This window comes from Suricata suricatta, chromosome 5 (assembly GCF_006229205.1).
Source record: "Suricata suricatta isolate VVHF042 chromosome 5, meerkat_22Aug2017_6uvM2_HiC, whole genome shotgun sequence".
NCBI classification, from domain to species: domain Eukaryota; kingdom Metazoa; phylum Chordata; class Mammalia; order Carnivora; family Herpestidae; genus Suricata; species Suricata suricatta.
This window is the reverse complement of record NC_043704.1, coordinates 148218528-148240882: the sequence shown is the minus strand read 5'-3', so window position 1 is coordinate 148240882 and position 22355 is coordinate 148218528. Positions and strand designations below refer to the sequence as shown.

The 22355-nt window shown below is 43.9% G+C and overlaps 1 protein-coding gene and 1 non-coding gene across 2 annotated transcripts in view; one reads left to right on the top strand and one right to left on the bottom strand.

Moving 5' to 3' along the window:
- Positions 1–22355, bottom strand: part of CNOT10 (CCR4-NOT transcription complex subunit 10) — a 55145-nt gene that overhangs the window by 8430 nt on the left and 24360 nt on the right. Inside the window, exons 9-14 of the mRNA XM_029940471.1 lie at positions 21958–22107; positions 18427–18629; positions 15381–15502; positions 13625–13801; positions 12204–12284; positions 867–980 (exon numbers count right to left, since the gene is read on the bottom strand). Coding sequence (XP_029796331.1) covers positions 867–980; positions 12204–12284; positions 13625–13801; positions 15381–15502; positions 18427–18629; positions 21958–22107 — 847 coding nt within the window. The remainder of the gene's footprint in view (positions 1–866; positions 981–12203; positions 12285–13624; positions 13802–15380; positions 15503–18426; positions 18630–21957; positions 22108–22355) is intronic.
- LOC115293048 lies at positions 9101–9207 on the top strand. Its single transcript, XR_003909315.1, has one exon. It is a non-coding gene; the product is annotated as a U6 spliceosomal RNA (small nuclear RNA).

Here is a 22355-nt window from a genome sequence, read left to right as displayed (position 1 = left end):
TCCCTGGCGGCGGGACATCCCGGGCCTGGGCGAGGGGGCCTCAGGGGGACCTGCCGCCTCCAGCCGCAGCTCAGGATCCCTCCAGGCCTGAACGTCAGAAGGTTTCCTTGCAGAAGAGCAGGAGCAGTCTTAGGTTTGAATCGGGACAAAGTCTCTTAGGTCATTCTTAATCATTCTTTTGTTTTGTTTTTTTTGAAATACAAAGGTGTGTTTGGGGAACACTGGCCTGAAACAACTTTAATCGATGTTAATTTTAGATGCTTGTATAAAGCAATACTTTGTCTTGAAGACATAAATAATTAAGCTGTAACAGAATTATTGCTCAGGGTACAATCTCACAATTCTAAGCATTGCACATTATAAACAAAGACCACTCAACGCCAACAGAGTACATACTTATATTTTGGAGATTCTAAGAAAAGAAGATGGGCTTTACCAAATTTTAGAATGACAAGGACACTAACAGTGAAGAGGCTTCCTAAAATGAATAAAACCCATGTGCTCAGAATTCTTATTTGTCCCTTTAATGTGCATTCCTTGATTCAGATTTAACTGTTGAAGAAACTCCTTTTCTCGTGGGCCTCCTCCCCAAGGACGCCTTTTCTCTCAGGGACAGCAGGGGCCGAAGCTCGGGCAACGGACGGTGCACAGCCACCGCCTCCCGACGCTCCGTCTAGCAGATGCTATTTTGGTTGGTCCTTGAGGCACCGCAGGCAAGAAGAGCCTGATATGGAATTGTCAAATTACTGCTTCAACCAGGTGCCTGGCTGAGGTAACAGCTGTCCCACCGAGGGAGGAGAAGGCAGCGATGTGCACCAAAAACCAACCAGACGAGCCACGGGCCACACAGGGCCAGTCACACTTACTTCAGTGATCCCGACAGCTTGGGCTGCTGCAGAAGTTTCTCGGCGTGATTCAAGGCCATGAGGTTATCGCCTAGAGCCAGGGCCACGTAAGCACTGCAGGCCAGGATGGAGCACCTGGAACACACAGGAAGCGCTGAACACCTGCGTCACCAGGTTGGCAGCGGCTGTTTGTTACTACTCCAGAGAGAAGGCCCCAGTGGGAGTGGCGGCAACGCACGCCGGGAAGGAGGAGCCTGAGGGTGACGGCAAAAAGTGCCATCTGACGCACAGTGTGCTAGTTACCTAAATCACCGTTAGCTTCCGCCCAACTGACTCTCACCTCTAACAAAATAACCCAGAGAGTTACAATATACAGTTAGCCTGTAAAAAAAAATAACCTAGTTAATGGCCTAGTGAGAACTTACTTACAGAGCACTTAACATTCGAGAAATAAAGTGACAGAAGCAGACCTTTATTCTTTCAGACCGATCTTGTTAAGAAACACAATCAAGTTACTAACAAATCTATTTGGCTCACAGTAAAATGTGCTTCTCTGACCCTGTGAAGAGATCTGTAGTTCTTACTAAGCAACAGTGTCAAGAGTAAAGAAAAGAATTTCATTCATATACAAACTATGACCCTAAGTGAATATTCAAGAAAGAAATCAGGCTGAAAAATACATGTGAAGATAAGAAAACTTACGTCACACTGGTTTTGCTAAGTTGGGCTGGAAAGCTAAATTTGTTTGATTTTTCTACTTAATGGGCAGCTCATTTAAAACAAGTCCAGCTAAAGACTTGACGCTAATAGATCACTTGAATGTTAAACAACCGCTCTAAAAAGCAATCTTAAAATAAACCCCTGTCAAACAGAAATGAGGTCTGAATGGCCAACCACAAATGAATCAACGAAGACACAGGGCTTTGAGTTATGTTTACGAATTACAGTACAAATGTGTATCATTTAAGTGCATTTGGGCTGTAATTTCAGTCTAAGGAAAAATGTAACCACCACATCACTGCAGCTTTCTCATAATCTGAAATCCAGAAACTAGAAACGCCTGGGCAAACCCACAAGTGGTCTGGTGTTTCCTCTTCAGTGGATGGTTCCTGGTTGTTGGAAGCTTAGAAAATTATCCACTGAAGGCAACGTGCGCCCTTAGCACCTACCAGCACAGAGAAGTAGCCAGGTCCCAGAGGAAACACAAAGAAATTGAGATTTATGGCGTAAGGCTACAACAGTAGGGCTGAAAGAGTGCCTCATGCGGTCCCTTGTTTTATGCAAGGTAGGAAACTGAAGTCCAAGGTCGTTAAATATATTCTCTAGCTTAGAGGGTGTGATTTGAGTCGGGACTGATCCGCTGTCTAGTCCCCCGCCCCTCCCATCCTATTACAGTACTGCTCTACCTGGCCACAAGGCCGCCTACAAACAAAACAGAAAGGAAGGATGACGTCAGGATTTTCCTAACGCACATGTAACAGTGCACACATAGGTACTCAAACTCGTCTTCCTAAAAGGGAAGGAACCAGGGGTGCCTGGCTGGCTCAGTCCATAGAGCATGTGACTCTTGATCTCAAGGGTTGTGAATTCAAGCCCCACACTGGGCACGGAACCTACCTAAAATAAATAAATAAATAAATAAAATTTTAACATAAAAATAAAATGGCAGAAAACAATGTAATCCAAACATCAGTTTAAATTTCCTTACTGAGCACCTAATTGAAAATCTGCACCCTGTTCTCACAAGAGCGTGAAAGCAGGAAGGTGTGTCTTTCTCAAAGATCCACTGCCTCGTTTCTGAGAGCTGTCTACCAGCCAGGCTGCTCGGTGGCTGCAGCCCCTGGGGACATCCCCTTCCTCTTGCACCCAGAGGAGGGAGACCCTGGCTAGTGCTCTCCCCTGGGCGGAAGCTCCTCAGGGCTTAGCTCTGTCCTGACATCAGGGGGCTTAATGTCCTCTTTGGGCTTATTTGTGGTTTTTGTTTTATTTATTTATTTTTTTAATTCACCTTAAGAAAATTTTGCTTTAAGCTTATGTGAGAAAGAGCACCAGTGGGGCGAGTATTGGCAGAGAGACAGAGACAGAGACAGAGACAGAGACAGAGACAGAGAGAGACAGAGACAGAGAGAGAGAGAGAGAGAGAGAGAGAGAGAATCCCAAGCAGGTTCTGCATTGCCAGCATAGAGCCCAAACTCACAAAACCATGAGATTACAGACCTGGGCTGAAGCCAAGAGTCAGATGCGTCACTGAGCCACCCAGGTGCCCTGAAGTTTTAATTTTAAAATGGCAAGGGGGGCCCCTGGGGGGCTCAGTTGGTTAAGCATCCAACTTTGGCTCAGGTCACGATCTCACGGTTTGTGGGTTCGAGCCCCATGTCAGGCTCTGTGCTGATCGTTTGCTCAGAGCCTGGAGACTGTCTTTGGATTCTGTGTTTCCCTCTCTCTCTGACCCTCCCTGGCTCACACTGTCTCTCTCTCCCTTTCAACAATAAATAAAAACATTAAAAAAGTAACAAAATAAAATGGCAAGGAGTCCTCACTCCTTAGCCAGGGATGCACTGCTCACGAAGAGAAATGACTTCTAAGGCCTGAGTCTTGTCTCCAGAGGCCCAAGGCCTCCCATCAGCCCAGGGCCTATATGAATGACAATGACAACATCACAATGGATATTAATATCCATTTTCATTCACAATTTGGACAAAGGTCAGGGCAAAACAGAAGCTCCTTAGAGGCGGAAGCCGTTCTCTCTGGTCTCCTGCACAGAGCCGGGCGCAGCCCCCCAGCACCGGGAAGACCACAGAGCTCGGGGACTTCCGACGACGTGGGCTCCCAGGCCTCTCCCTGCCGTGCTGGGGGGCGGCCTGCAAGCTCGGGGCCGGCGGCCAGGCCGGGGAGTCACAGGGCAGGCGTGCGGGGACGGTAAGGGGCTGTTACTGCCCTGGCCCCCCGTCAAGTTCGCTCTGGGTCCAGAAGTCAGTCACGTAAGACGGTGGCAGGTTTCTGTCGCCCAGCAAGTCCAAACCACACTTATGTACCAGGTAAAACTGTGGTGTCCTCAGCTGTCACCGCTGGTCCCAGAAGAGATCGTATCAAATCACAACAATAAGCTTTCTTTTCGAAAACACTCCCAAGCATGGCCGCGGAACTCTGGCTGGCATTCTGATCGGAGCCCTCAGGGTTAAGCGTGCGCCACTGCAGGAGACGAAGCCCCACATTCACGGCCCCCCTCCTCCAGGGCCTCCCTATCTACCCTGACCTGTCGCCCTCCCCACTCACCCCCTTTTTTTCTTAGGAGGTGACACTGCCCTGTGCATGGTTCCTGCAGCGCTGCCACACCGCCATCACACACAGCTCTATCTGCCAAGCCCCTGGAGAAATCGCTTTACTTTTCAGAGCTGCTACTTACAATACTGAGCCCCCCACCCCCAGCCCACTGCTTCCGCGAGTCACTGTCCCATCCGCTTTACCAACCACTCAGTGGATGTGACAGTTCATCAGACTGGAAGACCTAGACCTCAAGGGAAGAGACACAGGGCTTCTCCCGGCCCCTCGCCCCTCCCACGGAGGGTCTGACATAGACCTGCATTCGCTCCTCTGCATGCTGGGGGAGCGTGCGCTGGGTCCACAGACCGCCAACCCTTGGAAAGAAGACAACAAAAAAGACAAGAAAAAAGACAGGAAGAGAAATGGGGCTGAGGACTTTTGTTAAAGCATCAAATTACAGCAATAAGCATATAAGACTGGGCATCAAAATTTGTCAAGCCACATATTCTCGATTTAAATGAATGTCAAACAATTGTCTGAAACAGTTTAACCCTTATTAAGAGAGGCTAAAATGGGGGTAAATTTAGTGATTCTCTGTCAAAGGAAAATACATTTCCAAGGCAATCTTAGAGTGATGAACATTGTCTGAGAAGTTGGCCCAAGAAAAAACAGTGAAGAGGGGCACCTGAGTGGCTCAGCTGGTTGAACGTCCAACTCTTGGTTGCAGCTCAGGTCATGATCTCATAGCCCGTGGGCTCGAGTCCTGCATCGGGCTCTGCGCGCGGACAGTACAGGGCCTGTTTGGGATTCTGCCTCCCTCCCTCTCTGCTCCTCTACTGCAAGTGCTGGCTCCCTCTCTCAATAATAAACATTAAACAAACAAAAAACCCAATAAAGAATTTCTCCTGGATCACCTTGGGTGGCTTAGTCTGTTGAGTGTCCAACTTTGGCTCAGGTCATGACCCCACGGTTCATGAGTTCAAGCCCCGCATCAGGCTCTGTGCTGACAGCCTTGGATCCTCTGCCCCCACCCTCTGCCCCTTGCTGGCGTGCTCTCCCCCTCCACATAAATAAACAATAAAAAAATAGAAAAGAATTTCTTTCAAGCTGATTACAGAACTAGATTTTATAATAAAAAAAAAAAGTAACCAGGGCACTTGGCTGGCACACGATAATCAGTTGTGCGATAGATCACACAACTCTTGATCTCGAGGTCATGAGTTCGAGCCCCCACCATGGGTATGGAGTCTACTTAAAAAAAGATCTTTCAAACTATTTCATTTATCTACAATAATCTCCAAAATGTTAAACTTGTCAACTCGCAAATCTAAAGAAAATTGAAGAGTTAAGTTTTTCACTTCATGTTTTCTGTAAACATTTTGCCTTCTATAGTAGTTTTATGCAAAAAACAGCTTAGTCACACTCATCAAATCCAAAACAAATAAAAGAAGCCCAGCACAAAGAAGCTGAAAAAAGGTTTTCTCAACCAGATCTACCATCTCAAAGGACCCAGTCCTAGCATAGGTAGCAAATAAAATTCATGAGGTCACAGACATAGCATTTTATACACAGGACTTGCAGACCACCCACCCCAATTTGCTTACTTGACAAAAGAAAAAAGTCAGGCCTAGAGGGGTTAACTGATTTGTACTATGACAGCAGTGGCCCTAAGGGGTTTCCACAGAATGGCAGATCACTGAAGAATTATTCAAACTCTGCAATAGGAACACGGCTGATAACGTGAAGGGTTTGTCACACAAACACATTCCTTCTTTGGTGGAGCTGATTATAAATGGATACATTTCAGTAGGACCACACACTCCTACTGGAGGTTCAAGAGATTATTAGCCACAATTCTTTTTTACGTAGGTCTCATGAGCTAGCATATAATCACTAGGCTAAAACCAAAAACAAATAGGATTCTTTCCCTTAAGTTTATTTCTTTATTGTAAGAAAAAGAGAGAGTGCGCAAGTGGGAGAGAGGGAGAGAGAGAGAGAGAGAGAGAATCCCAAGCAGGCTCCGTTTAGTCAACACAGAGCCCGATGTGGGACCTGAACCACGGAGATCATGACCTGAGCCAAAGTTGGACGCTTACCTGACTGAGCCACCTAAGCATCTCAGAAAAGGACTCTAAGTGCACTAGAACTGTCTATAAAGTTTATGTTATTAACCATCTGTTTGATTCCTCTTCAAAAACTTTGGGTCATAAGAGGTCCCTTTTAACTGAATGGAAAATCATTCACTGAATGTCAGAGTCTAAATGAGCTAAAGTTCCATAATTTATACTTGTTAAATAACTGGGCTTAATTGAATTTGATCTGAACACGTCCTTTTTATTCATTTTTTAGTCTCTTATTATATACATAAAAAAAGACAAATTGAAATTTCACTTTTATTTTGTATGCTGTAATTAAAGATTTCTCATGTAGACATTTTCCATGTGGGCCCCCAAATTATTTCCTCTTCTTTTCCAGTTCTGTTACACTTCCCCCCCCCCGCCCCAAGTTCTAGAGCAGCCTCCGTTTCAGTTTCAGAAATTGTAGGTTCAGCTAATATCACAAATCTCAGAATGAATAACAAAGATGCTCTATAAAATGCAGACTCACTACACACCCCAGACTATTAAACCACTAAGCAATAATGAAATGTCAGTATGTGACAGATCCTATGAACTTATTATTTCTTTACTGTTAATGAGGTACTACTATGCAAAAGTGTTGAGACCTTACCTCTCTTATCATGTATAAAAATTAACTCAAAATGGATTAAAGACCTAAATGTAACAGCTAAAACTATAAAACCCTCAGAAGAAAACACAGGATTCTTAGATATGACACAGAAAGCATAATCAAAGGAAAAAAATATGTAAGTTGAATTTCATCAAAATGAAAAACTTTTACATCTCTTTCATTATTTTTTTAATCTCAATTAAAATGAAAAAACTTTTATGATTCAAAGACCACCTTCAAAAAACTGAGAAGACAACCCACAGAATGGAAAAAAATATTTGTAAATCATATATCTGATAAGGGTCTTGTGTCTGAATACATGAAGAACTCTTACAACTAAATAATAAAAAGATCATGACTTCAACTGGAAGTCGAACGGTTAGCCGACTGAGCCACCCAGGCGCTCCCAGAAACACGTTTTGAGATTCAATCATATCAATAATCTGTTGTTGCCATTGGACGGAGGGAGAAAGAGAATCTCAAGCAGGCTCCATGCTCAGCACAGAGCCTGATACAGGACTTAATCCCACAACTCTGGGATCATGACCTGAGCTGAAATCAAGAGGTAGACGCGGGTGCTCAGCTGGCCGAGCATCCGACTCTTGGTTTCTGCTCAGGTCATGGTCTCACGATTCAGGAGCTCAAACCCCGCACTGGGCTCTGCGCTGCCAATACAAGCCTGCGTGGAATTCTCCCTTTGCCCACTCCCTGCTCACACACATGAGGGTTCGCTGTCTCAAAATAAATAAACCTTTAAAAATAAATACATAAAAAAAGAGTTGGATGCTTAACCAAATGAACCATCCAGCCACCGCATCGATGGTGTTTTTTATAGCGGAGTAGTGTAAAGTGGATTGCAGTTTAGTCATCCGCTCTCCTACTAATGGTTATCTGGACCATTTGGATATTTCTAGTTTTTTGTCTATCATGAGAAAGCTGCTATTATTTATTGTGTAGACAAGTTTTCACTTCCCTTGGGTAAGTTCCTAGAAACAGAATCACCTTTTATTTGAAAATGGTGAGTCACAGCATTTATTTAATTTAAGGCAGCAGAATGTGTGCTTTCTTAATTGAATGGAACTGATGGCTTTGCAGAGCTCGGAGGGATTCAGAACCCGAACAATATTCTAACAGTGTTCAGCTGAGCCTCACAATTAAACTGCCTCGTTAATTTCTGACACATTTTCCTGATTTGGGGCAAATTTGTTTTAATTGTGACAATATTTTTCTGAAAACTCTCTTAATTCTAATACAGAATCTCACAATTCCTTCAAAACATGTCTATCTGAAGCTTGGTTAGAATGAGTTTTTTGGAACCCACCCTCATTTATATACAAATGAAAAAAAAAGTACTTGAGAGGCTGTGAACCCATACTATAAGAAGTGGCCATTAGCAGACTCATGATAATTGACTGTGTATTAGTTATGCTGAAAATAGGAAATGAGGTTTTACACTGGTGCCTTGGGTATTACAGAGCACCAGAGGTCAAAGAGAATGGTCCATAAAAACTGAACTATACACTAGTCACACACATTTCCAATGACAGAAGAATTCAGGTCAGAAGAGGATGGAATCTCCAGGAATTCCATGATCTACACAGAAAACCAACGTGCTTAGTCTCCTTCCGTCCATGTAATACCACTGCTCCCACCACAGGGCTGCCCTCTAGCATGCCCACCTGCGTCAGGAGCTATTACAGCTTTGAAAATTACGACTCGAACCCTTGACAGCCCCTTGCCTGCGCCATTTGTCTCCAGGGCAGTCCTTCTTATGAATCCACCCCAGGGCTCCTTCCACCCTGTCCCATGCCTGCTCTCGCGTCCGCTCCATCAGAAGAAAGGTTAGTGTACACGAGCAAGCCCATCTTGACCTCACTTTATGATGACAGAATTCCCTACGGAGACCCTCTGCCCCTTTCCACAGAAACAGGGAAGTAATTTAATTTTCTCTAGAAATCACCATCCTCCAAACGTGGAGGACACATGGACAGCCAAGAGCTGCGCCATGAAAGATGCAAACCCCGAGGCGAAGCCGCCACCCTGCACCCGCCTTCCCTCTCGAGCCACTTGAAGAAGGCGCACAGTTAGTTCCCGCAGCTCTGCAGCTGCTCCACCACTACAGGATAACATCCTTGCCCAGCACATGCACACAGCAATCCCAAGATTAATACAACAGTCCAAAACAGTTGTGAAAGTTAAATACAGAAGTTGTGTAAATACGTTCTGCATTAAGGATTGATTCTCCTTAAAAACCGTGCACAGGGCTCGCTTCGGCAGCACACATACTAAAACCGGAACGGCACAGAGAAGGTGGGCAGGGCGCCTGCGCAAGGACGACACGCAAACTCGTGCAGCGCTCCGTGTTTAAAAAAAACAAAACAAAAAAACGTGCACAACATTATTTACTGCAACATTATTTGTAACAAAGACCAAAAACATTATAAACAGCTAAAGGTAAAAGAATGATCTATATCACATCCATATAACACAATTTTATGTACCTATTATAAAGAATGAAATGGAGCTTTGTACCCATACAGAGCAACCTCTAAAGATAGCTGTTGTTAAAATGCTTTTTGAACATTTATTTATTTTTGAGAGACAGACACAGAACACGAGCAGGGGAGGGGCAGAGAGAGAGGGGGACACAGAATTCGAAGCAGGCTCTAGGCTTCGAGCAGTCAGCACAGACCCCAATGTGGGGCTTGAACTCACAAACTGTGAGACCATGATGTGAGCCGAAGTTGGATGCTTAACCAACTGAGCTACCCAGCGCCCCTAAAGATATGCTGTCAAATGGGAAAAGCAGGGTATAGAACAAGATGGACACTATACAACTGTTAGTGTAAAAAATACCATAGGAGGGGCGCCTGGGTGGCTCAGTCGGTTAAGCGTCTGGCTTCGGCTCAGGTCATGATCTCACAGTTCATAGGTTCAAGCCCCGTGTCAGGCTCTGTGCTGACAGCTAGCTCAGAACCTGGAGTCTGTCTGTGGATTCTGTCTCTCTCTCTCTCTCTCTCTGACGCTCCCTTGCTCATGCTCTCTCTCGCTCTTAAAAAATAAGTAAAAACAAAACAAACCAAAAAAATACCATGGGAACACCTGGGTGGCTCAGCTGGTTAAGCATGGGACTTTTGATTTTGGCTCTTACAGTTCATGACAGTGAGAAACCTGCCTGGGATTCTCCCTCTGTCTCTGCCCTCCCCCACTCTTTCTCTCTCAAAATAAATGAAATAAAACTTTAAAAATACCATATATCCATTTGCTGACATAAGAATGCAAAATCTCACTAGAAGGACACAAAAGAAACCAGTGTCTGGTTAGCCCTCTGGAAGACCTTGGAAACAGCGGGCTGGGATGGGTCAAATTTTACTTTACATCATGTCATTTTTAAAAATAGTTTACTTACCCCAAAGTGCGGCTTGAACTCATGACCCTGAGCATCAAGAGTCCATGTTCTTCCAAATAAGCCAGCCAGCCACTCCTACACCATATAACTCTTTGTCCTGAGACTTTTACCATGCAAACTAAACCAACCCTGAGATAAATATGAAATACAGGTGGCTGCGTACGGAGAGACATCCGCAGGGAACACTGAGCAGTAATACGGGGGGAGAACACCTGTTCGCAAGTGAGAGCATGTTTCCAAACTCTGACCTGGCTAACATGACGACCCACCTCCTTCCCCACCAGCTCGCTTTATGCCAATACCGGTCAGCTTCCCGTGATCTGCTTTGTTTTCACAGATTTCTACTCAGGACAAAAATCTAGCAGAGTGAGTTTTGGTTATAGTGTTGGAATTTAATTGCTTAGTAAAAATTCAGTTTTATTTTATTCAATGGCAACCGTCTTCTGGATATTTTGTTCCTGCCACTGTTTCACTGGTAATCTGTTACAGTACTTTACAAAAGCCAAAACACTACTTTAGAAATGTACTTTAAATGACCAACTCCCCATTTCTACGTTTGAAATTTAAGATTTTCCTCTATAATCAGAGGATTAATTCTTTCCTCCTGATAAAAAGTTGTGGTTCAGGTGAGCATGGCGCGTGGGGCCCTGAGCTCACCGACAGCAGTGCCCTGCTGGGAGCACACGCAGCTGAGGACACAGGGTGGGCAAAGGGCGCGTCTTGTTTTAAATGGGGGGGGGGGGAGCGAGGGGAGAGAGAGAGAGAGAGAGAAAATGGCACACCCGACTTGCTGATCTTCCTCCAAAACACTAGGTATGCAAGGAGGAATGTCACTAACATTAATGAAATATCTTGAAATGTCTTCCTTTTGAAAGAGAGAAAAAAGAGGTATCCACTAAGAAAATAAAAATCATCAGTTATTCCACCCTTCAGGAATAACCACTATGAAGGTTTTGACACAGATCCTTCCAGATTTTCTTTTTTTTGCAAAGAGACATAGACATATTATTTTATAAAATTTAATTTTAGACTGTTTACACATAAAATCTCAACATTTATAGTTCTGATCATGCTTTGACAGTTAAATGAACTTAATCAAACGGACTAAGCTATGAAAAATTACACAGCCAGGAGAGATTCCTACACTTTGCTCATTTATATAAAACAAAACTCTACAGGAAACACAAATTTAGATTGGTGGTTGTGACAATGTTAGAACACGTGTGAATTATTTTCAAAATCTTGGAGGAAGGAAGGCCTTTCTACATTACATGAAATGGATAAAAAGCAGGTAGAGTGATAAATTTGACACTTTAAAAATAAAATTCTGGAGGCACCTGGGTGGCTCAGTCAGTTAAGCATCTGACTTCAGCCCAGGTAATGACCTCACAGTTTGTGGGTTCAAGCCCCGCGCTGGACTCTATGCTGACAGCTGGAGCCTGCTTTGGACTCTGTGTCTCCCTCTCTTTCTGCCCTTGCCCTGTTTGTGTTCTCACTTTTTATCTCAAAATTAAATAAACATGAATATATATATATGTGGGTATTCACAAATCAGATTCAACAAATTACTTAAAAGAGAATACATCCTGGGGCGCCTGGGTGGCTCAGTAGGTTAAGCATCTGACTTCTGCCCAGGTCATGATCTCCCGGTCTGTGAGTTCGAGCCCCGCGGTGGGATCTGTGCTATCGTAACAGCTCAGAGCCAGGAGCCTGCTTCAGATTCCGCGTCTGCCCCTCTCTACCCCTTCCCTGCTCACAAGCTGTGTCTCTTAGAAATAAACAAACATTTAAAGAAAAGAAAAGAAAAGAAAAGAACTCATTCTGGCTAGCAGGGTTATCACCAGATTGAAAGACTGGTCTGACACCCGACCTTCCACCAACACCATTCATAACATCAACAAAATAAAGACTAAAAATAACATGCAGTAGCTGCTACACTTTGTTCACATACTCACTTTAAGTTTTCTAATTCCTGTTTTCTCAACGGAGAAGATGGTGGAGCTGGAATGAACTTATCTCCATCATGGCTTTTACTGCTAAAATAAAGACAGACACTTAATTATGAAGAGCAAATAAACAATTAAATATAAAGTTTGGTTTCCCTATCCCCACTTCCATGCAATGTTTTATGGCAAACATGCAAGAGACAAAACCAACCAATGAAAATTGCTTAGTAACTTGGTTAACACCAATGTGTTGGGGCGCCTGGGTGGCTCAGTTGGTTAAGCCTCCGACTTCGGCTCAGGTCAGATCTCATGTTCGTGGGGTCAAGCCCCGCGTCAGGCTCTGTGCTGACAGCTAGCTCAGAGCCTGGAGCCTGCTTCCAGTTCTGTGTCTCCTTCTCTCTCTGCCCCTCCCCCTCTCATGCTCTGTCTCAAAAATAAATAAAAATAAAAAAAAAAACAACACCAATGTGTTAAAGCTACACTGGATTTCAACTTCTTTTCTCCAATACACAATATTGCCTTTAAAAATATCTAATTATTGAGGTGCCTGGGTGGCTCAGTTAGGTGTCCGACTTCAGCTCAAGTCATTATCTCCCAGTTCCTGACTCCGAGCCCCGTGTCGGGCTCTGCGCTGACAGCTCAGAACCTGGAGCCTGCTTCGGATTCTGTGTCTCCCTCTCTCAAAAATAAATAAAACGTTAAACTTTAAAAAAAAATTTCTAATTGTAAACAATATCTCTACAAAGGAGACCACTCCAGTATTTCCACACACTTCTCATTCTTCTGATTGCTTTTTTATCAACTATAGTAAAACGTAACCTCTGGTTGGAGGGGAAAACCCCACAGTTTTGTTTCTAATTTTCTTTAATAAACGTATTTTTACAATAATCCAGAAAAAACGCTAGGAGGAAAGGCTTGAATTTAAAGGTGCCATGTGTAAAAAGAACTTTATATATGATAGTGTTTTAGTTTTACTAGAAGTTTAGTTTCTAGAGATTGGCATAACACTTATACTAAAACAACTAGAAACTAATAGAAATATTCTAGAGGCTAGTGGTCTATGGTATGTTAAGAGAAAAGGGGGAGGATAAGAAGAAATGAGGAGCTTTAGGATCTAAGTATGTATTTTAATAAAAGTAAAAGAAAGTGCTATCTCTGAGAGTGAAGGATTTCTTTACAGCTCTATCTCCAGTCAGGGAAAACCTGTTTCTCCCACTATTCTCTTCCAAGATTCTCTCCTCCCTTCACCTTCACTTTATTTCCTCTCTTCCAGAAATACTTAAGATTCATACTTTTCCTTTCTTATTATTCAATACAGAGGATTTAGGAAATTTGGTCTTGAGATTTTAGGGATTCATCAAAAGGACCCAGAGGCTTCCTAACGCAGTCCTGAGGGGTCTCACCAAAGGGGGTCAAAGGGAGTAGCATACCTGCAAGTTTCGCTGCTCTCACCGCTCTCCGCGCTCCCACCTAACTGATTACTAGTTTTAGACCCATTTTCCAGCTTCGGGTCTTGCTGTTCCTCCGGTAAGAGCAACAAGGCATTTCTGAGACAGATGGCTGCGAACTCCATGCTGGCTACAGGAATGGCTGAAGACTGTCCATCGCTTAAAAACAATAACACCGAATTAGCTAAGTAAGTAACATAAAAACTAGTAAGACTTTTCTATCATAGGGAATAAACCCAATATAACTGAAAATGAAAATTTGCTCTTGGACAGGTAAAATTTGACCACCAGCACTTATAAGAAAATGCTGAAGATCCTGAGCCCTAAATGTTGCATAGAAAGTGTAAGCGGCCTGAGTCACCAGGACTGGGACGAGGACGGCAAGCAACTCGGAGGCCCCGTCACGCTCGGTGTCCACGCTAACTAACAGAGGGGCCGCAGACAAGGGCCAGGCCGGGTATCCAGCCAACTGGAGAGAAAGGAACAAGATTTTTACATGGGTGCCTTGTTTCGGTTGATCCTCATTTTCAAAAATGCATTATCTGTTTTATCTGACAATTTTTTTGAGATTGTATTTAACTTTCTATTGATACACCAAACTAAACTTTATTAGGAAAAATAAGAAGTCTAAAATAGTGATAATTTTGAATTTGTAGGAAAGTAATCCTTTACCTTAAGTTTTTAAAAAAATAAATCTGCATTAAATTTGAAACAAAGTAAGAACAAAATAGTGTGTCCCAGACACTATTTTAAAACTGGGTGGCTCCGTCCGTTAAGCATCTGACTCATCTTGGCTCAGGTCATGATTTCACAGTTTGTGAGTCTGAGCCACGTTGGGCTCCGCGCTGGTAGTCTGGAGTCTGGATGGAATTCTTTTCTCTCTCAAAATCAATGAATAAACTTAAAAAAAAAAAAAAAAGACCTCGGAAAAAGTTTTAAATGCTAAAGAACAATTTCATTTTTTGGAAAGAAAAAAAGCAGCAAACTTTTTACAAAACCTACTACTTAAAAAATAACAGCAACTCCAAATTGGAATCTTTATATAAGATAAAGACGTTCATATTTAAATATTTTTAGTGTGTATTTATTTCTGAGAGAGAGACAGAGTGTGAGTAGGGAAGGGGCAGAGAGGGAGAGGGAGACACAGAATCGAGAGCAGGCTCCAGGCTCTGAGCTGTCAGGACAGAACCCAACATGGGGCTCAAACCCACAAACTGTGAGGTCATGACCTGAGTCAAAGTCGGATGCTCAACCAACTGAGCCACCCAGGTGCCCCAAAGATGTTCATATTTAAAAGTTATTCAGCTGAAGGTTCTGCACATGACAGCTTTATATTGCTTTGGTTACTTATGTATTTGCATTTTTTTCTCCTAATACTAAGAATTAGATTTCGGGCCTCTAGAAAATACCTGAATAAAAAGCATCAATGATACATTATATAAGAAGGAAACATCAAGGTGCCCTCTTCTGGACATTGTGAATAATGGTACTGAATAGACAGCTTCTCTGAGGCCATCAACAGTTTGGGCACAATCGTAAGAAATAAACTGAAACCCTGTGTCAGATGATATACACCGTGGACTTACATACGGGGATCTGGCTGTTGACGTAGGAACGAGACCTAGTTACAAAGGGGTTCCCCCTATGAGAAATCTGAAGCATGTTTTTACACGTAAATAACATGATGTGAAGTGAAATAATATTAAGTATCCACACTTTCTCTCTGCAGATCACTTACTTATACACAGTGTTCTGTATAGACTGTGACGCCAGAACTATCTTCCGATGGTAGCCCTGGCCAACAATAGACTGTACAATTCCTTTCTTACTCGGAAGGCCTTTAGTTTCTTGTTCAGCAGTCTGCAAAAATACAAACAATTTCCAATTAATTTAATGCAGCTGTAAGGCGGGATGTGAGAAATGATCTCACACTTTTCCAATTACTCCGAGGAAGTTCTTGTGGCCCATCAGTGTGTTTTGGTGATAAAGGAAGTATGTTCGTACAGAAGAAAAGAATGGCTAATTAGTACATGAAGCTGCAAGTCTGTGATATATGCTATGTTTTAATATGAAGTCTGAGGTAATTCTAAGGACAAAAGGCAACGTGAGAACAACTTAAGCATTTTTGCAGAACAGTCTGTTTAGAATAGTCTACGTCGCGGGGACCCTGCTACACCAGAGTGAGGAAGCGCAGGACAGTCACAAGGCCTCAGTGAGAAAGGGAGGTGGCTCTCCCCCTAGAACACAGATCGTGCCTCTCTTAATTGAAAGCATTAATTAAATTTTAACAACATATGAACTCGGAGAAGCTGTGTGTCACAATGTACATGGGCACGAGTCTTTCCTTCTAGGAACCTGAAAGTCTGAAGCACTGTGCACTGCACACCGACCACAGGGCCAGCTCCCGACGCACACGTAGGGTCAGGACGTGTCACGCACACAGCATCCCCGCACTACAAGAGCTTCGTGGTGCCAACTGCGTTCCCGGCCCCGTCACCCCACATCTCCGGGCTGCCTACAGGCGGTCCCCAGCGAGCCATTTTATGAAAGGTGCCGCTCTCCTGTGTCCGTGGGAACCCGCAGAGCCGACCTCACCCTGTAGGAAGTCCGTCTCAGCACCAAGTCTCTGTACTGTCACCCACAGCTCCTACTGGACCTCTCTTAGAGGGGAACTTCCATGACTTCCGGTAAAACAAGGATTTGCTGTATATTCACTTTAACAAGAAATTAGTACACGGTGCTTAGTACAACAAAACTGCTCTGACTAGAAATTTTGGGTTGTGGGGGCACCCAAGCAAGATCAATGACAAATAACAAAAAGTGGATATTCTGAACCATTATTGGAAGGCACTTCTACTCTGACTTCTTTTCCTATTTGTGGTGATAAATTTATAATGGTTCATCCATATGTTCTTTCCTGATTCTTAAGGTCAAGCAAGGTCACGCAAGCTAGATCTGGAGGTGCAATAGATGAAAACAAAGACGGACTGGAGCTAGAAGTCCACAATAATAAACCATACTCTTTTTTAAAAAATTTATTTTAATGTTTATTTTTGAGAGTGAGAGAGAGAGAGAAAATGCAAGCAGGGGAGGGAGGGGCAGAGAGCAGAGAGAGAGGGAGACACAGAATCCAGAAGCAGGCTCCAGGCTCAGAGCTGTCAGCACAGAGCCTGACATGGGGCTCAAACCCATCAACTATGAGATCATGACCTGAGCTGAAGTAGGATGCTCAACCAACTGAGCCACCCAGGTGCCCCTAAAAATAAGTAATTTTAAAAGAAAATATTCAGCCTCACTGTGTTTCTCTACCCCCTGGGTGATGTCATTCCCTGGTTTCCAATATGTGTCCAAATGAGAGGCCTCCAACACTTAAATTCATGAATGGATTACAGAGAATAAGCAATTCCTAGAGATTTTTCTTTTAAAAAGCATAAATTCTGCCTAGAGTTATCCAGGCAAAGGGGCACCTGACTGGCTCAGCTGGTTGAGTGTCCAACTTTGGCTCAAGTCAGGATCTCACTGTTCATGAGTTCGAGCCCCGCGTCAGGCCCTGTGCTGTCTGTGCAGAGCTCACTTCGGATCCTTGGTCCCTTTCTCTCCCTGCCCCTACCCTGCTAGCACTCTCTTTCAAAAATAAACAAAAATAAAATATTTTTAAAAAAGACTTATCCCGTAAGAAAGTTGTCTTTTGGGGTGCCTGGGTGGCTCAGTCGGTTAAGCCTCCGACTTCGGCTCAGGTCAGATCTCATGTTCGTGGGTTTGAGCCCCACGTCGGGCTCTGTGCTGACAGCTCAGAGCCTGGAGCCTGCTTCCAGTTCTGTGTCGTCTTCTCTCTCTGCCCCTCCCCCTCTCATGCTCTGTCTCTCTCTCTATCAAAAATAAATAAAACATTAAAAACATTTAAAAAAAAAAAAGAAAGTTGTCTTTTAAAAGGCAAATTACAATTCAGTAAATCATTAAAGCCCTTCAGAGAGCGCACTCTCCTCTTCCCCAGCAGCCTACCCGAATCCTAGCCACTGGAGTGCCCCGGGAGAACCGCCAGGTGAGCGGCTTTGCACCTGCAGGCGTCTGCAGCCGGTTCTGAGCAGGCGGTGCCCGGCAGTGGGAGGGTGGCCCGAGCACCTCGTATCTCTGCAGGCTGGCACCCCTCAGTGCCAGGCTTCCCGATCTCCACACGGCAGAGAGCAGCACGGCAAGGGTGGGGAGGAAGACGGGGTACAGGCATCTGCTGATTCTGATAGAGGCTGTCTTTCCCCCTCCCTCCTACAGACTGCTCCCCACTCCAGATTCCAAAGGCTCCCACCAACCACCACGCACAGAGAACCTAGGCAAGGATGCCCATGGACACCGGCCTCCATCTACCTCACAGTCACTGTGGACAAACGTGCGGGGACACAGCTTGGTCATCTGTGCACTGATCACAAGGAAAGCAGTGCATACACGGCTCACGGTGTCACCATTAGTCCTTCTCTGCACCCCTGTCACACCCTTGGATGATGCGGCCCCCGCCCCGAGCAGCTGGCAGACCACTGGTCCAGAGGAGACGACCCTCTCAACGGCTTCACCCTTTCATGTGACTGCTGACAGAGGCCGCTATGCTTCGAGAAGCGGGATGGTAAGAAACGACCTCAAGAAACTAAGTCTTTCATCCAACTGTTCAAGGACAGACCATTTTACATTTCCTCAGAGTTGAAATGGGATGAGGGCTCTATGTTTCCAGGTATTTTTTGTTTCCTACGTAACAGGCTGGGGGAGGGTTCAAAAGGACGCGCAGGAGCACTCACGCCCTTGTTGGCCGCGATGCAGCACTCGGCCAGCCGGAGCCAGAGGCGCGGGTTCGCGTGGTAGACCTGCACGGCTTCGATCAGACACTCGAAGGCGGCCAGGGGCCTTCCGATGTGAAGGAGCTGGATGCCACAGTTGTGCAGCAGCTCGTACCTCTTGTTGGCTAGTAACGTGCACATGGGCCGCCCTGAGAATTTTTTGCCTAATGATACAGATTAGATAAGAAAAAAATCATTAAATCATTAGATTAAAAACAGCAGTTACACTGAGAACATTCATTCCACTATGTACTTAAGTACCACCTTGCTTACCATCAGTGTCCACTGTGAAGTCATAACAGCTCTCTACCAGGGAGGGGCTTCCGCCACGACCCCACAAATACCCTCCAGACTCATTTCAGCTGCCTGTGCTGCTGCAGCCAGACAGCCCTCTTCACATGTGCCAGCTCCCCAGGCAACGATTTTCCAGAAAGGCAAAGAAAAGAGACAGGGACCCACTGACTCCCATGTACCTTTTCCACCTTTTTAAAAAATTTATTTTATTTTTTAAATTCTTAATGTTTACTATTGAGAGAGAGAGACAGAGTGCAAGCAGGAGGTGAGGGCAGAGAGAGGGGGAGACACAGAATCCCAAACAGGCTCCAGACTCAGAGCTGTCAGCACAGAGCCCAATGCGGGGCTTGAACTCACCAACTGTGAGATCATGACCTGAGCTGAAGTTGGACATTTAACTAACTGAGCCACCCAGGCGCCCCTAAAAATTTGTTTTTGAGAGAAAAAGTGCGAGTGGGGGAGGGACAGAGAGCAGGGGAAGGACAGCGAGAAAGAGAGGGAGGGAGGGAGGGAGGGAGAGAGAGAGAATGAATGAATGAATGAATCCCAAGCAGGCTCCATACTGTCAGCAAGGAGCCTGATGTAGGGCTCAAATCATGAACCCTGAGATCATGATGGGTGCAAAGTCGGATGCTTAACCGTGTGCGTCACCTAGGTGTCCTGATTCCACTTTTTTTTTTTTTTTAACTTTCAGTTTGGTTAACCATTTTGTTGTCATGTGTTTTCTAAACCAGAAATATTCAGTGAATGTTAGGGGGATTCAGGAACTTTACTATGAACATAAAAACTAATATACTATATGTTCAAAGACTGTGGTTCACTCACTTATTCAAACTTTCACAGTCTATATAAAAAAAAACGACTTATAATTTGGATACATTTTTCATCAGTTTTATATTCTAAAAAGGTAAATAATCGCTGGTAGAAAAAGAGACACTCAGATCAATGGAACAGAACAGAGAACCCAGAAATAGACCCACACCACAAATGTATGGCCAATTAATCTTTGACAAAGCAGGAAAGAATATCCAATGGAATAAAGAGGTCTCTTCAGCAAGTGGTGCTGGGTAAACGGGACAGCAACATGCAGAAGAACGAAACTAGACCATTTTCCTTTTTTTTTTTTAATTTTTTTTGTTTATTTAGTTTTGAGACAGAGAGAGACAGAGCACAAGCGGGGGAGGGGCAGAGAGAGAGGGAGGCACAGAATCTGAAGCAGGCTCCAGGCTCTGAGCTGTCAGCACAGAGCCTGATGCAGGGCTCAAACTCACAAACCCTGAGATCATGACCTAAGCTGAAGTCGGATGCTTAACTGACTGAGCCACCTAGGTGCCCCAGAAACTAGACCATTTTCTTACACCATACATAAATACAGGACAAGAAACCATCAAGATCCTCAAGGAGAAAGCAGGTAAAAACCTCTTTGACCTTGGCCATAGCAACCTCTTACTCAACACATCTCCAGAGGCAAGGGAAACAAAAGCGAAAAAAAAAAAAAGAACTATTGGGACCTCATCAAAATAAAAAGCTTCTGCACAGCGAAGGAAACAAATTAGCAAAACTGAAAGGCAACCAGTGGAATAGGAGAAGATATTTGCAAATGACATATCAGATTAAGGGTTGGTATCTAAAATCTATAAAGAACTTATCAAACTCAACAACCAAAAAACAAGTAATCCAGTGAAGAAGTGGGCAAAAGACATGAACAGACACTTCTCCAAAGACGACATACATGGTCAACCAATACATGAAAAAATGCTCAACGTCACTTATTACCAGGGAAATACAAATCAAAACCACAATGAGATACCACCTCACACCCGTCAGAATGGCTAACATTAACAACTCAGGCAGTGACAGATGCTGGCGAGGATGCGGAGACAGAGGAACCCTTCTGCACTGCTGGTGGGAATATGGACTGGTGCAGCCACTCTGGAAAACAGTCTGGGGGTTCCTCAAGAATTAAAAATAGAACTACCCTATGACCCAGCAATTGCTCTATTAGGTACTTATCTGAGGGATACAAGGGTGCTGTTTTGAAGGGGCACGTGTACCCCAGTGTTTATAGCAGCATTATCGACAATAGCCAAGTATGGAAAGAGCCTAAATGAATGGATAAAGAAGATGTGGTGTGTGTATATGTATATATGTGTGTGTGTGAGTGTGTGTGTGTACACATACACAATGGAGTATTACCCGGTGATCAAAAAGAACGAAATCTTGCCATTTGCAACTACATGGATGAAACTAGAAGGTATTAAGCTAAGCGAAATTAATCAATCACAGAAAGTCAAATATATGACTTCACTCATAGATACTTTAAGATACAAAACAGATGAACCGAAGGGAAGCAAAAATAATATAAAAACAAGGAGGGGGACAAAACATAAGAGACTCTTCAATATGGAGAACAGAGGGTTACTGGAGGGGTTGATGGAAGGGGGGTGGGCTAAACGGGTGAGGGGCATTGAGGAATCTACTCCTGGAATCTCTGTTGCACTATATGCTACCTAACTTGGATGTAAATGAAAAAAATAAATTTAAAAAAGTAAATAATTGCTTGATTGAAAGCATTCCAGGTAAAAGATTAATGTCATATGAATATTAAAAGAAGACACTTCCAAGAATCTGCTCAAAAAAGATTGTCAGATGCTGTCCATAACAGCACAAGCAAAACGTAGCTATAATAAGCTAGTTTAGGAACGCCTGGCTGCCTCAGTTGGTAAAGCATGGGACTCGATCTCTGGGTCCTAAGTTCAAGCCCTATGCCGCATGCAGAGCTTACTCAAAACAAATAAAAAAACTAGTTTGGCAGTTGACATTCGCAGCCTACTTTGCTTTATAACATTACCATATGTGATTACTGATTTTCAAATCCACGAAACAGTGAATGCAATGTAAGTTTCCCTGAGAAGGACGCAGCATATCTACTGACCCCCAGAGTCAGACCTGCTGGGAAGGGTCAATGTCAATTTTAGGCAGGCACGTGAGGCATGCATTCTGACCAGACACGTGATCTCTATTTACCTAGTTATTTGTATTTTTTCTTGTAAAAAACTATCATTTAAAAAATTCCAGTGTACATTAGGAACGATGTCATATTAGTTTCAGGCATAAAGTACAGTGAGGTGACACAGTCTTCGGGCCACGCTCTCCTCAGGCAGTGAGGTGCCAGCGGTCTTCCGGCAATGGGCTCACCTGGGTCAGTGCTGCCGGCACTGAGCTGTGCACACACGTGGTCATTCTCCTGCAGGGCCTTTTTAAAGTAGAAAATTCCCAAATTGTGCTTGCTCATGGCAAAGTGGATGCAACCCAGATTATTCCAGAACATGCACCTCAAGCATTCACCTGAGAAAACACAAATACATCCGTCCACAGATTTTATTGTTGACACATGCCACACTAGAGTCAGCAAGGTAACCGCGATCCCGAGTCTACAGAAAAGTTCACAAGGCACTTGAAATTTAAGAGACATCTGAACATTTTGTAAGCTCCTTTCCTTTAAAAATCTTTTATTAAAAGTGGTAACCCAAGTCTTCACATTGATTTTGTTAGCCTGTTTAGTGTTTCTGATTTAACTTTTAATAATTATAGGC